Source organism: Pongo pygmaeus, chromosome 8 (assembly GCF_028885625.2).
Source record: "Pongo pygmaeus isolate AG05252 chromosome 8, NHGRI_mPonPyg2-v2.0_pri, whole genome shotgun sequence".
NCBI lineage: Eukaryota > Metazoa > Chordata > Mammalia > Primates > Hominidae > Pongo > Pongo pygmaeus.
In genome coordinates this window covers 120,811,924-120,828,883 of record NC_072381.2, presented here as the reverse complement: position 1 = coordinate 120,828,883, position 16,960 = coordinate 120,811,924, and the positions used below count along the sequence as shown (strand labels likewise).

The following is a 16,960-nucleotide window of genomic DNA, read 5'->3' as shown; positions in this document are numbered from 1 at the left end:
TGAATATTTAAGATTTGCTTTACTCTTGCAACAAAATCTGCAGGAAATAATGTATTTTTTAAGAAGATAGTAACCAGTGATAAAAAATCATCAAGGTGTATACTGGAAATATCTTTATATCTGAGATGCAAGATGGCAGACATGTTAGGATAACAAATAAAAATAAGCCTGATTTGCATATGCTGTATCAATGGCACTGCTCATGTAAATTTCAACTTATTTGGGAACAAGAATTCTTAGATATAAATTTTGAGTTGTTTCTGAAATTTTATATTTGAATTTTTTGAGAAACAAACTGCAACTTAATAATTTGCTTTTTCACTGAGTTAATGATTCAGTTAATACTGTGTTTCAGTTTTCATTTAGCATCATCTATACCATTTAAGGAGACCGTGATTGTAATCTCCCATATAACAACTAGGTTATTTTATACAAGTTAATTAAGCTCAATGAGACCCAATGTTACAACAGAGATAAAACCGCCTATGTCATAGGACTGCCTGTAAATTAAACATAATTGTGTGAGTATGTATTTGCCTTAGAGAAGACTGTCTGATAAAATAAAGGCATTTGATAAAGTTATTTCACTGCCTTATTCACTGTAGTTATTTCTGAATGAATTCTGAAGGAATTCAAAAGTTAGATTCCCATATGTATGTTTATTTATATTCATATGTTTGTTAATAAACATATGTTTATGATCCTACAGTCAGCCATCCTGAGGAGTCTGTAAAGGATACATACAGACTTTGACAACAATATCAAGAGTCCAAAAACGTTTAAACAATGGTACGATTATAAATACAACTATTTGCAAACTTAGACAATTGTTTAGTAAATGATAAAAACCCATGTGAATAAAAGTACAAGTATTTTAATAGTCTCAATGTGCTGTAATGATATTTTACAGATAGCTCCAGGAACATGCCTCAAAAAATAAACCAAAAATGGTCTCTTTCATGCTTTATTGCCCCCACCAAGCTGTTTTACATACTGAAAGCAGACTGATTATTTTAAAAGCAAAATGTAACATTTTTCTCTCCTCTAAATACCCTTCAATGGCATCCTATCTTTCTTATGATAAAGACCGTATCTTACATGTTCTATAAAGCACAGCACTGTTTGGATCTTGCAGATCTCATAAGATTCCTATTTTTGCTTTGTATATTCTATGTGTTTCAGTATTGGTTTTCTTTTAGTAACTCAAAACATTGCATGTTCTTTCTAGTCACGAACCTTTGTACATGCTGTCCTTTTTGGTTCCACTTCTTCCTATCTACCCTCACACTATCACATCTTATCAAGTCATTTCTTCAAATCAAAGCTCAATCATTCCCTTACCTCACCTACTCCCTATCCCACAAATTAGGTCAGGCCCTCTTGTAATGTATTCCCAAAGCTCTATAAAGTTTAGAAATACATTCCCAAAACTCTATAATTCTCATTCAGAGTTCTTACGAAAATCACACCTATGAAAATCATATAACTGGTTTAATATCTATTTTCTCTAGTAGTGTATAAGCTTCAATAGAGGAAAAACCATTTTGTTCACTTTGCTATCCACGGAGTCTAACAAAGTAGCTCGTCAATAAATAAATGTAGAATGAATAAACACAAGTTAGTAAATGCAAGTAAATGACAGTCTCTCCAAGCTCTAACAGTTGAATCCTCCAGAAAGTAATTTAATGAGAAAAAAATATGTCACCCTTGGGAATACTGAAATTATTAATATAAAATTGTTTTGTACATAAATATTTAATAAATACTAGTTTTTTCCTTGTTTGCTCAACTGTACTATCCATGCTTAAAATTATTAAGAATTTCTATTGAACCTGGAACATTTAGAACAATTTCAAAAGTAAAATCTGTTGCACAAGTTTTGTAGGTTCAACATTTGCTAGATATCATATCATAGAAAAAACACAGTTGTAATCCAAACTCTGAAAACTACTAATTGCATGACCTAAGATATACAGTTAAATTCATTCATTCTTACAAATAAATTTTTTAAATAAATAAATAAGAATGGATGATTATCACCAATGCCATACATTAATTCTTCTAATTTATGGGATTTTTAATAATATGCCATGACCTATTCAGAAGCCACCTTTTTTTACTTCATAATAGCTCAAAATCACTAAACTTTCAATTATCCTGCAATGATGAATCGTCATCTATTTAATTTCATTTGAAAGAAATGTTCAATGAAGAAAACAAACCTTGAAATTCATTTTTTCTTTAAATAAAAGACTGATGCTTAAAGTTTTTCAGTGATATAATAGTATTACCCTTTGTCCGTAATAAACTTAAAGCAACTTTTACTTGATAATCTACAATATGATCTCTGGACATTTTTGCTCAAGTAACCCAACAATAAAAATGCTTGCTCATACAGCTAAAATAAATGTAAATTCACTTATGTATTAATAACTTATATGAGTCTACTACCATTAAACATAACTGAAGGTCTGTTATGAGTCATACAGATTTCTAAGTATGGAGATCCAATAAAACAAGGTACTGTGTTCACAGAATTTCATTCTAGTAAAATTTCATTTTACTTAAAAACCTAAATTCAAGTTAAAAACAGAAAGCAACTGAGATAACTTTATACTATGTAAGTGTTAGGATGGAAACAAAAGGTTTGTGATATCTGGAAGAGTCATTTTTGTTAGGTTTGGAATATTAGCTGGGGATAGAGTACTTGAGAGAGAAAAGTAGTAAATACAAAAGCCATAATCTTCGTAAAGTTTGAGATATCTAAGAACAAGCAAATTAAGTCATTAAAGACATACAAATAAAATGACTTGCCATATGTTTTAGTCTGTTTTGTGCTATAACAGAATACCACAAAATACCACATACTGGGTAATTTATAATAAATAGAAATTTATGGGCTCACAGTTCTGAAGGCTGGAAAGTAGAAGACCAAACAGCTGGCATCTGGTGAGGGCCTTCTTGCTGTCATCCCATGGCAGAAGGCCAAAGGGCAAGAGAGAACAAGAGGGGACTGAAGTTGCCTTTCAATAACAGCACAAATTCCACCTATGAGGGTGGAGTTTTCATGGCCTAGTCACCTCTTAAAGGTCCCAATCCCAGCACTTTGGGAAGCCGAGAAGGGCGGATCACAAGGTCAGGAGATCAAGACCGTCCTGGCTAACACGGTGAAACCCCATCTCTACTAAAAATACAAAAACAAAATTAGCCAGGTGTGGTGGTGGGCGCCTGTAGTCCCAACTACTCAAGAGGCAGGGGAATGGCATGAACCCAGGAGGCGGAGCTTGCAGATTGGGCCACTGCACTCCAGCCTGGGCGACAGAGCAAGACTCCGTCACAAAAAAAAAAAAAAAAAAAAAAAAAAAAAAGTCCCAGGTTTTAATACTGTTAAAATGTCAATTAAATTTCAGCACGAATTTTGGAGGCAACAAACATTCAAACCATAGTACCATATAAATTCCCAAATTATCAGGAACTTAATCTTATACTCCATCTTGTTCATTGATTTAGTGGCATATTCTAATACAAGTTTGGGAGCCAGTGGATACAGTTAGAGTTACAGTTTGTTTGGATATCTACTAAAGTAGGAATTTCTTACTATTCTTCCTGTTTGTAATCTAACTGGATATTCTAAAAGTGTGTTATTTAACTTGAACCTTAAGGTAATTTATTGGAATGCATGCCTTTCAGAAAAAATTGAATGAAATTCTATAATGGAATTAAATAAAATTTTTATATCAATTTTGGGAAGTTATGATATCTTTGGATGAATATTTCTTATTTGAAAAAAGGTATATGATTTTTTAATTGTTTAGATCCTCTTATTTCCTTCAGCATAATGTTTTTATTTCATTCATATAAAAACTTTTTCCTTACATATACCACTAATTTCCACTTCTTTACTGGTTAAGAGGGTTGAAACCTGCCTTTACTGTTTCCTGTGTGATCTTATACAAATTAGTTCAGCTTTCTCTCTCTCTGTTTTCTTATCTATAAAATGGGAATAATAAGCATATCCTTCCCATTTGAGTATTACATAAGCTAATACATATAAAAAGCTGAGAACAGTCTAGTATAGTAAGTTCTCAATAAATGTTAACTAGTATGATCATTATTTTAAAGTCTGGTGGTTGTTCTTTTCCAGTTTGGGAAAAACTATGTTTTATTTACTAAACGCTAATAATGAGCTATGTATCTATAAGAAAAACATTCACAATAATAATATTATGCATGTTATGACCTCTAGGACATAAAATCATTCTCAGGACATGATGCAGAGATTTATTTAGAAGGCAGGCAGTCCCTTCAGTAGACCATTCAACATTTTATACACAAATAAAGAACTATATACCTCTAGCTCAAGGCAGACACAGCCCCACACTAGGGTACATGGCTTAGTGAAAAAGGTAAGTACAGCATATCAGCTCTCAATCTTCCACTTAGCTGAGTACCCTTACAAAGGATACATACTACACAACTCAACTTGGGGGACCTAGTGGGAGGTTTATGGACATTTTAATTTCCTTCCTTAAACTTTTTTATTATTTTTACAGTGAGTCTATGATTTTACATGAAAATAATAATGTAACACTTTTATTGTAAAATATATAAGTCAAATAAATTTTCATCCTTCTACATTAATAGCAATTTTTTTCCTTTTAGCTATTTTAAATTTTCTTATAATCATGTTTATTATCCAGTATTTTGGATTATGCTAAAGGAGTAAATAGTTCTGAAATAAAAATCTAAAAGTACAGGGATACAGGCTTCAGAAAATTTAATAAAAATACTGATGAATCAAAGAACAAGGTTAAAATACCAAAAATGTGACTCATTTATGTCTTGTCAGATACTGTTCAACCCATCATGTCTGCAATCTGTTAAATATAAGAATTTAGATTCTTGGTGTTTATTAAGGTCACTCTGCCCCATGTGTAAATTAAACAGCCAGATCCTACTTAAATAGCAATTTATATCCAATGGTTAAAAAGTCATATAAAACATTCACTAACAAAATGTTCAGTTTAAAACAGGAAAATTATTTTATTCAGTTTTAGAACAAAAACCAGGATAATTCCATTAAATATAAGGGTCAATTCAAGTTTTAATTGGTTTCATTGTTTTCTATGACATACTATTTTAAGTAATTAAACTGACATATTATTTTAAGTCATCTTTTTCAACTTAAATTTCCTACTCTCAAAATAGGTAGTTTATTATTACTACAAAATTCCACCATGAACTCTAAATAAAAGAAACTCTAATAAAAGAAATTCAACATAAAACAGTAATTTTTTTAAAGAGTAAAAGATGAAATAAAATGTGTTCAATTACTTGGAAATATATTAAAACACAATAATTAGGGGTGTGAGCATTGCAAATTACATGTGTTTAAAGAATTAGCACAATAGTGAAATAAAGTAAATGACTGCAGAAAGTGACTTTATGTACTCTCATTCTACTTTTTGAAATATATCATCTATACAGCATTTCTACAGCCTAGTCTTTCATTTTAAGGTTTTCTTTGTTAAAATTATTATTACAATTAAAAGAAAGCATTAAAAAAACTATACTACTTTGTGATACTTTGTGACTACTACTTTTTGTATTTACTAAGAATATATTGAGTCATTCAATGTTTACAAGGGCCAATAAAATTAGTTAACACTGTTTGAACTTTTTCCTTTCTTTGTGAGGCATGCTTTATAATATACTTGGTTTTTGGTTTTAAAATGAACTTTGAAAAACTACTATAGTAGTAAATAGATTACAACTGCTGACATATTACTTTCAATTAAGTTAATACCACATTGCACTCAATGGCTTTAAGTTACAGTGTGGACTTGCATCTTAAATTTCGATCTAATCTTGAAAATTAGAATAGTTTCTATTAACATTATTACAAGAGTTATTGTCCTTTTCTTTTTTAAGCATCACTTCCTTTCAAATATTAAGCTTTAAACGTCTCACAGCAATACCAAGAGTGCCACCTAGTGCTTTACGATTACGCTTTTGATATTTCTGAAAGAACGCAGGGGTCCTATGTAATCTAGAGAAGAGTTGTCCAATAAGGTTACCACTAGCCATATGTGACTATTGACTAGTTGAAAAGTAACTGATTTGAATTAAAATGTGATGTAAGTATGGAATGTAAACTTTGTTTCAAACACTAGTACAAAAAAAGTAAGATATCTCATTAATGACTTAATAACTTTTAAAACTGATTACACATTAAAATGAAAAAATTTTAGATGTCTTAAGCTAAAAAAAGTTTTATTAACATTAATTTTACTCATTTTCTTTTACTTTTTAAAGGAAGCTACTAGAAACTTTTAAATCACATATGTGGCTCACATCATATTTGTATTGGACAACATTGACATAGGAGAAAAATTATGTTAGTTTTTATAAAAGGGTTAAACATTAGTATATTTGTAATAAACAGAGATTATATAATGTGTTCATAATGGTAACTAGTTACTCCTTTGGCAGATAAAAGAAACTAAAGACTCAAAAAAATAGAAGAGGAATTTCTAATTTTAAAAAATCAAAGAAAAAAATCCTATAAAATAAATCCAGGATATTTGAAATAAGAAAAACAAAAATGATGTGGAAAAGCTAGAGAATAAAGATAATTTAAATGACACAGTAATTGGACAGCCTGAGCATCAGTAGGAATAATAATTGCACACGGATTAAAACATGTATGGATCTATAAGTTCATTAGTGACAAAAACTGTCATTTTTGAAAGATATTGAGCAAACTTTTTATTTTAAATAAATACATACATACATAAAAGTAGTAAAGGGAATAAATAAAAAATACAGGGAAAAACTGTAACATTTATCATGCCTTTCCTATGCGAACTGTAGCAATAAGTAACCAAACAGCTGATGAGCGAAAATTTGTTTTTACCGAAGTATTCAAACCAGAACATGAAGAAGAAATTGGAATATTATATCTTTTCTTTTCTTTTTTTTTTTTTTTTTTTTGAGACAGAGTTTCACTCTTGTTGCCCAGGTGCGAGTGCAATGGCACAATCTCGGTTCTTCGCAACCTCCACCACCTCTCAGGTTCAAGCGATTCTCCTGCCTCAGCCTCCCACGTAGCTGGGATTACAGGCGCACACCACCATGCCCAGTTAATTTTGTATTTTTAGTAGAGACGGGTTTCTCCATGTTGGTCAGGCTGGTCTTGAACTCCCTACCTCAGGTGATTTGCCCGCCTCGGCCTCCCAATTTGTTGGGATTACAGGCATGAGCCACTGTGCCTGGCAGAATATTATATCTTTTCAATCTTGATCAATTAAAATCTAAACATTGAGCGTCAGTGTGTGCCAAGAACGTAAGAGACACTAACAGACATGATATGACTCTTCTAGACAAAGAAAACCAAACCATCTACAATTATTATTTTCTCCAAAACCAGATATAAATTTGATTAAGCCTCTAAATCAGGATTTCTCAACCTAAATACTATTGATATTTTTGGCCACATAATTCTTTGTTCTGGGGAGGTTGTCCTTTTCACTGCAGGATGTTTACCAGCATCCCTAGCCTCTACTCATGAGATGTCCACGGCACCCACGTCCCACTCCCCTGTTGTGACAAGCAAAAATGCCTCCATACCCTGTCAAATGTGTCATAAAGGGCAAAAATACCTTAACAAAATTTGGGATTTTATATGCTACATTCTCAGTAACATTTTTAAAAAATTAAAAATAGCTAACAAATGTTTTGTGGATTGGAGGAGGGTGAGGATCTAAAAACTACCTATCAAATACTACACTTACTACCCGGGAGACGAAATAATCTGGACACCAAACCCCGACAACATGCAATTTACCTATATAACAGGCTGCACATGCAGCCCTGAGCCTAAAATAAAAGTTAAAAAATAAAAATCACTTAAGAAAAGAACTAAGAAAATAATTACATTTTTAAAGATAAAAATGGAATTCATAAATTCTGTAAAAAATGGTAATTTTAAAATATTATAGCAAATATAGGCAAAACAACAACAAACAGTATATAAGAGAAGGAAATTATTAAAGACAAAATCTGAAATTGATGAACTAAAAAACAAGATCCACAGAAAAGATAAATAAAACCAAAAGCTAATGCTATGAAATAGCAAAAAATAAAAAAATAATAAATACCAATTAAAAAGCACTAGATCCAAAAATTTTTGTTGAAATACCTAATTTTTATTTAAAGTTTTAACTATTCCTGTTTCAAAAGAAGATAGCAATTGTTCCGAGTTCATTTTTAAAATCTATTACCACATTTGCAGATATATAGAATGGAAAACTTTTTTGTTGTTTGTTTTTGAGACAGAGTCTCACTCTGTAACCCAGGCTGGAGTGCAGTGGCGCGATCTTGGCTCACTGCAAGCTCCGCCTCCCAGGTTCATGACATTCTCCCATCTCAGTCTCTGGAGTAGCTGGGACTACAGGTGCCCGCCACCACGCCGGCTAATATTGTTTTTGTATTTTTAGTAGAGACGGGGTTTCAACGCATCAGCCAGGTGGTCTTGATCTCCTGACCTCGTGATTCGCCCTTCGCGGCCTTCCAAAGTGCTGGGATTACAGGTGTGAGCCACCGTGCCAGGCCGGAAAATAATTTTAAAAAACTGCAGTCATAGGTCATTTAGTTAGAAAAAATAACATACAAAAAAGAGATCATCTTCATTCATACTAAAAATATTCTAAATTAAAATATAAACAACTAATATTTAGCAGTATCCAAATACTAATATGCCATGACTAAGTTTGGTTTAGCCCAGAATGAAAAGATGTGTAATATGAGAAAATCTATTAATGTAACTTAGTATTTAATAAGGCAAAAGAAAGTTATTCATGGTATAACCTTGTCACAAAATAAGATAGGAATTTGTTTAATGTGATACAAGGAATAGTCCATAAATTATAATAAACATCCTACCTGATAAGGATATCTATTATCATCACTGTGATTCAGCCCAGAAATAGAGGTCTCAACATCCCAATAAGAGTGAAAAAATATTGAAAAAGGAAGAAAACTGTGCTTATTTTCATGTAATATAATTAACTGCATTTAAAAATCCAAGCAAATCTACAAACAGAATTTAGTAAGCGTTCACCAAAGTTAATGAATATAAGATCAATATACTAAAACGAATTTTATTTTTAGATATCAAACAAGAGTAGAAAACAAAATTTTGAAAAATACAATTTAAAACAGCAACAAAAACTGAAAAAAGGATAAATTTTACACACCCAGCAAATCATTTTCAAGGCATCAACACATAAAGTCACGTTCAACATTATTAGTCGTTAAAGAAATACAAAACAAAACCACAAAATGCCACTACACACACTCTAGAATGTCTATGATCAAAGAGACAATGTTGTATTGATGAGGACGTCAAGGAATCAAATTTCTAGTATCAAAATTTTCTAGTATAAATTAAAAAATGTTACCAACATTCTGGAAAACCATTTGGCAGTTTCTAAAATAGTTAAGCAAAAGCTTATCATACAACCAAACTATACATTGCTAGGAATCTACCAAAGGAAAATAAAAACATATGTTCACATAAAGACCACATGAATACTCATTCACTGCAGCATTTTTCTTAATAGACAAAACCTAGAAAAAAATCCCAATGTCCATGAACTTATGAATGGACAAAAATGGTAGTATATTCTTATAATGTATACCGTTCATTAAATTAAAAATACTAAAATTACTATATTAAAGTAAAATAGAAATTTCTGATAATCATATAATGCAGGAAATGCATTGGACATAAACAACCATTTCTGATAAAAAATGTACCAAAAAGTAGGAATAGAAGGCAATTTCCTTAATCTGATAAAGGCAGTTAGCAAAAACCTACATCATATTTAATGATAAAAGACTGAATGCTTTCCCTCTTAGATCAGAAACAAGACAATAATAAATACTTTCATGTTCACATCTTTTCAACACATTATTAAAGGTGCTAGCTATAGCAATAAGGCAGAAAAAAGAAAGAAAACCATCAAGACAGGAAAAGAAATCCAACTGCCATTATTTGCAGAAAACATTGTATGTGTAGAAATTCTGAGAGAATCAATAAAAAATGGTACTAGAAGTAAAATGTGACTTTTGCAAAGCTACAGGATGTAAAACCAATATAAAATCAATTATAAATGCCAGAAACAATCAGGAATGAAATATTTTAAGCTAACATTATCAATAGTATCACAAATTTAAAATATACAGGGATAAATCTGAAAAAATGTGAAATATGTGTACAGTTATAACTATAAAATATTAATAATAAAAATTAAAGAATTGAGAAAAAATAAAAAATACAATAATTCCAAAGACTCACTATAGTTAACATGCCAATTCTCCCCAAATTCATCTATAAGTTAAACAAAATCACAAAACAAATTATAGCATTTTTTTGGAAAATTGAAAGGTAGATTCTAAAATTCACTTGCAAATGCAAAAAAAAAAAAAAGAATAGTCAAAACAAGTTTGAAAAGGAAGAACAAAGTTGGAGAATAAATACTAACCAATTTCAGGACTTATAAAATCACATTAATTATAAATGTGCTACATTAGCATGAAAATAAGCAAATAGATTAATGAAACAGAAAAGAGTCCAGAAACAGACCCACACATTTATAGACAGGTGTTTTTCAGCAAAGGTGCACAGGAATTCATTGATTAAAGTATAGTCTTTACATAAAGTGTGCTTGAACATTTAAATATTTACATGGAGAAAAAAGAACTTCAATCCATCACCTACTATATATACAAATATTAATTCAAAATGGACCATATACTTAAATAGAAAACTTAAAAATATAATATTTCTACCAAAACCTGGGGAAAATTATAGTGACCTGTTAGGCTAAGATTTTACAAAAGAACAAACTAATAAGTCAAGCTTCATCTAAATTAAAATCTGTTCTTCAAGCAAATAGTGTTAATAAGATAAAAAGACAAGTTACCACTAGTAAAAAATATTTGCAAGTCATATATCTGATAAAGGACTTGTATCTAGAATGAAGCATGTGGAAAATTCGTTAATATAAAAACAATCTAAAAAGTGGGCAATGGTTTTCAACAGACCCTTCATCGAATAAAATATACAGATGGCAAACAACCCTATGAAAAGATGCTGAACATCATTAGTAATTAGGAAAGTGCAAATTAAAATGAGAGTTAGATACCATTACACACCTATTAGAGTGGCTAAAACTTGGACTAACTCTAAAAAAGTTTCTGAAATGTGGAAGAACTGAAACTTTCATACACTGCTGGTGGGAATGTAAAATGGTACAACCAGTTGGGGAAACAGCATTTGGCTGTTTCTTTAAAAGTTAAAGATAGGCTGGGTGCGGTGGCTCACGCCTGTAATCATAGCACTTTGGGAGGCCAACGTGGGCGGATCATGAGGTCAGGAATTCGAGACCAGCCTGACCAACATGGCAAAACCCCATCTCTACAAAAAACACAAAAATTAGCTGGGCGTGGTGGCAGGCACATGTAATCCCAGCTACCTGGGAGGCTGAGGCAGGAGAATCACTTGAACCTGGGAGGCAGAGGTTGCAGTGAACTGAGATTGTGCCGTTGCACTCCAGCCTGGGCGACAAGAGCAAGACTCCGTCTCAGAAAACAAAACAAAAGTTAAATATATACCTACCATATAATCAGTACCCAATGAAAGCATCTGTTGGTACAAAATCAGTGCAGCCTTTTAGTAATGCCCAAAATTCTGCAAAATATCTATTATAAAATTCAAGTTCTTCAAAAATCCATCATAATGAAAAAGACCACATTACAATCACATGAGTTTATTCAAGTTCTATACTTTGTTCTATGTTCAGAATAAAATCTATTGCTATTTTACTGTTCAGAGTAGAAAAAATGTACCAAATATAATTAAGATAATATATTTCTTAGCAATATATATAAAGTTGTATTATAAAATTTAAGAAATAGAAATTGCAAGATATTAATGACAATTTTAGTTATTCAAGATGACCTTTATTATTTGAAACTAATAGTATGCACCAATTATTTAAAATGAAGAATATACAAATACTTACAATAACATGTTCCTCTAAGTGGATTACCAACATAGCGATTTTCAGAGTCACATCTGCAGAAACACAAAAACTCATTTACTATTAAACAATGCAATTCAAAAGCCTCATGTTTTTCTTCAAGCAAAAAAGTATTTATATTCTACATCAAAACATATTTAAAACTATACCATTATTTGAAATTTTAAAAACACATCTTTGAAAGATGTGTTTGAAATTTGAATTAATTGTAGAAAGCTTTATATATGAGAAAAAGTGAGAGATGAAATAGTGAAGAAAAAGAAAATAAACATACATGATAGGCATATAAGGAATGTTAAAAGGCAGATGAAATATAATTATGAGCTTTGGGATATGTATCCTGCCTTAATAAAGAGAAGAAGTAAAAGTCTGAAATAAGATACAGAGATATTTTTAGGTAGAAGAAAATTCAGGGAATTCATAAATCCACACTATTTTCACACTTGTGGTATTCTTTGAAATTAACATATTTTCTACACCAGTTAAAAAAATTTTCTACACCAGTTTCTACACCAATTAATCTGTATTTTTAAAAACAGATCCCCTCCAGTAAATAATTAGAAAAAAAGGTTTCTCTAACCCAAACAAAATGGACTAATATAGATTAAATTCAGGAGCTCAAACTTTGAATTCACATAAACAGATTTTTAAAAAGTGAAAGAACATACGAGCATCCATACTCATGTACTCTTATATTTAATACATAAAAATATAGTTAACTATAGCAGTGGGAGAAAATCATAAGTATTTTCAAAATTTTTCAAGTTCACAAAACCTTGTTTGCCAAATAAAATTGACAATGTCTAATAGAGATATAGCATGGTTCTGCATAATATTTCTTGGAACGTCCTCCAAAATAAATTATTATAAAATTTATGCACCAGGGTAACTTAATAAAGTGACTTAATATTTAAATAATAAAAATTATATTTGCATATAGTTTATTACATACATATTTTATATAAATATATTACATATATTTCAACTCTAGTTAAAAGTTTAAAGAGGTAAAAGAGTCTAAAATGTCTTCAGTTTTTCAGAAGAGTTCATAAGAACAGAGAAATAGTAGAATACATATATATAATGAAGAGTCAAATAGTGAAAAATTAGAGGCTAAATAATCAGATTACATTCCCAATGCATTTTTCAGCCATGTGCCAGCTAGTTTTTATATTCATGGAAAAAATGAGTTGTAGAATAAATTTTACTGTATATTAATTATAAAATTAAAGTCAAAATATGATAATCCTTTAAAACACTAACTTGGAAGAAAAGGACTCTATAAAACAAAGGAACTTTGGGTGTTAGGTTTTCTCTGACATTTCCAAACACCACTTTTTTTAAAAATTATTATTATACTTTAAGTTTTAGGGTACATGTGCACAATGTGCAGGTTAGTTACATATGTATACATGTGCCATGCTGGTGTGCTGCACCCATTAACTCGTCATTTTAGCATTAGGTATATTTCCTAATGCTATCCCTCCCCTCTCCCCCCAACCCACAACAGTCCCCAGAGTGTGATGTTCCCCTTCCTGTGTCCATGTGTTCTCATTGTTCAATTCCAACCTATGAGTGAGAATATGCGGCCAAACACCACTTTTAAGATTTTGTCATTGACGGTAGTTTTCTAGTTTTAGAAATATGCAATAGAGCACCACAAAGTGTGATTCCTATCTAACTGTAACTTTGTATAAATTGACCAATCTCTCCCCATTCCACCTCCCCATACCCTCCCAAGCCTTTCAAAATCCTCCACAGCCTCTCATAACCACAATTCTCATAACCACAATTCTACATTCAACTTTTATGAGATCTCATAACCACAATTCTACTCTCAACTTCTATGAGATCAGTCTTTTTAGATTCTACATATAAGTGAGATCATGCAGTATTTTTCTTCTGTGCTTGACTTATTTCACATAATATAATGTCCTCTAGGTTCATCCATGTTGTGTCCCAAATGACAGGATTTCATTATTTTTTATGGATAAAACACATTCCAAAAATATATCACATATTTGTATCCATTCATCTCTTGATAGAGACTTAGATTGATTCCATATCTTGGCTACTGTACATAGTGCTGCAGTAAAAGTAAGAGTACAGATATATCTTCAAAATACGAATTTCAATTCCTTTGGATAAATATCCAGTAGTGAGATTATTGAATCATATTTTCGTTCTGTTTTTAATTTTTTCAGAAACTTCCATACTGTTGTCCACAAACAGCTGTATTAATGTGCATTTCCACCAACAGTGGATAGAAGATCCTCTTTCTCCACAACCTCACCAGTATTTGTTATTTTTTTGTCTTTTTCATAATAGCCATTCTAACTAGCGTGAGGTGATATCTCATCATGATTTTGATTTGCATTTTCCTAATGATTAGTGACGTTGAGTTTTTTCTTCTTATATCAGTGGGCCATTCGTATGTCTTCTTTTGAGAAATGTCTATTCAGATCTTTTGTCCACTCTTTACTACTTGTGGGGTTTTTTGCTATTGAGTTCTTTGGGTTCCTAACATATCTGGATATTAATCCCTTGTCAGATGCATAGTTTGCAAATATTTTCTCCCATTCTATAGGTTGTCTCTTTGCTCTGCTGATTATTTCCTTTACTGCGCAGAAGCTTTGTTTTGATGTAATCCCATTTCTCTATTTTTGCTTTTGTTGCCTGTGCTTTTGAGGTCTTTTCCAAAACAAACAAACAAAAACCTTCCCCAGAGAAACGTAATAAAGTGTTACCTCCGTGTTCTCTTCTAGTAGTCTCACAGTTTGAGGACTTACATTTAAATCTTTAATCCATTTTGATCTGATTTTTTTAAATGGTGACAGATGGGTTCTAGTTTCATTCTTCTTAATGAAACTTTTTCCCAGCATAATTTATTAAAGAAAATATTATCTCCCTAACGTGTATTCTTGGCACTTTTGCCAAAAATCAGATGGTATACATGCGTGTAGTTATTTCTGGGTCCTTTATTCTGTTTCATTACTTTGTGTGTCTTTTTAAATTTTTAACTTTTTTGTTTGTTTGTTCCTTTGCTTGTTTATTTTTGAGACACAGTCTCACTCTGTTGCCTAGGCTGGAATACAGTGGTGCAATCTCAGCTCACTGCAGCCTTCACCTCCTGTGCTCAGGTGATTATCCCACCTCAGCCTCCCTAGTAGCTGGGTCTACACACCACCACGCCTGGCTAGCTTTTTGTATTTTTCTTAAGAGAGGGTTTTGCAGTGTTGGCCAGGCTGGTCTCCAACTCCTGGACTCAAGCAATTCACCCACCTCAGCCTCCCAAAGTGCTGGGATTACAGTTTTGAGCCACTGCACCTGGCCAATTTTTACCTTTTAATGTTTATGGGTACATAGTAAGTGTGTTTATTTATGGGGTACATGAGATATTTTGATACAGGCATACATTGTATAATAATGACATCAGGGTAAGAAGGACATCCATCACCTCAAGGATTTATCATTTCTTTGTGTCACAAACTTTCCAATTACACTGTTTTATTTTAAAATGTACAATAAATTATTGTTTTCCTATCATTTTTCTTAACTTTTATTTTAGGTTATACTAGAGGTACATGCGCAGGTTTGTTACATAGGTAAATTGAGTGTCACAGAGGTTTGGGGTACAGATTATTTCACCACCCAGGTAATAAGCATAATACTTGATAGGTGTTTTTTCTAACTTTACCCTCCTCCCTTCCTCCACCCCTCCAGTAGGCTCTGGTGTCTGTTGTTCCCTTCTTTATGTTCGTATGTACACAATGTTTAGCTCCAACTAAAAAGTGAGAACATGTAGTACTTGGTTTTCTGTTTCGGTGTTAGTTCACTTAAGATAATGGCCTCCAGCTCCATCCATGTTGCTGCCAAAAACATGATCTTGTTCTTTTTTATAGCTGCAAGTGTTCCATTGCTGGGTCAAATGGTAACTCTGCTCTGAGTTCTTTCAGAAATTGCTAAACTGCTTTCCACAGTGGCTAAACTAATTTACATTCCCACCAGCAATGTATAAGGTTCCCTTTTCTCTGCAACCTTGCCAGCATCTGTTATTTTTTTAAATAATTCCCATTCTGACTGGTGTGAGATGGTATCATATTGTGGTTCTGATTTGCATCTCTAATGGTTAGTGATGTTGAGCATTTTTTCACATACTTGTTGGACACATGTATGTCTTCTTCTGAAAAGTGTGTGTTCATGTACTTTGCTCACTTTTTAATGGGGTTGTTCATTTTTTGCTTGTTGATTTAAGTTCCATATAGATTCTAGATATTAGATCCTTGTGGGATGCATAGTTTGCAAATATTTTCTCCTATTTTGTAGGGTGTCTGTTTACTCTGCTGGTAGTTTCTTTTGCCATGCAGAAGCTCTTCAGTTTAATTAGGCGCCATTTGTCAATTTTCTTTGTTGTTGCAATTACTCTTGTCATATTCGTCATGAAATCTTTGCCAGGTCCTACATCCAGAATGGTATCTAGGTTATCCTTCAGGGTTTTTATAGTTTTGGGTCTTACATTTAAGTCTTTAATCCATCTTGAGTTGACTTTTGTATATGGTGTAAGAAAGGGGTCCAGTTTCAACTTCTGCATATGGCTAGCCAGGTATTACAGCACCATTTATTGAATAGGGAGTCCTTTCATCACTACTTGTTTTTGTCAGCTTCATTGAAGACTAGATAGTTGTACATATGCAGAATTATTTCTTGGCTCTCTATTCTGATCCATTGGTCTATGTGTCTCTCTTTGTATAAGTACCATCCTGTTTTGGTTACCACAGTCTTGTAATATAGTTTGAAGTCAATTAACATGATATCCCCAGCTTTATTCTTTTTGTTTATGATTACCTTGGCTA

At 32.0% G+C, this 16,960-nt stretch overlaps 1 protein-coding gene across 3 annotated transcripts in view; it reads right to left on the bottom strand.

The window, feature by feature from the left end:
• The window catches only part of ATRNL1 (attractin like 1), an 839,395-nt gene that overhangs the window by 496,519 nt on the left and 325,916 nt on the right, over positions 1 to 16,960 (bottom strand). For all 3 annotated transcript variants that reach the window (XM_054503866.2, XM_063670302.1, XM_063670303.1), the window contains one exon: positions 12,090 to 12,142. In XM_054503866.2, coding sequence (XP_054359841.1) covers positions 12,090 to 12,142 — 53 coding nt within the window. The remainder of the gene's footprint in view (positions 1 to 12,089; positions 12,143 to 16,960) is intronic.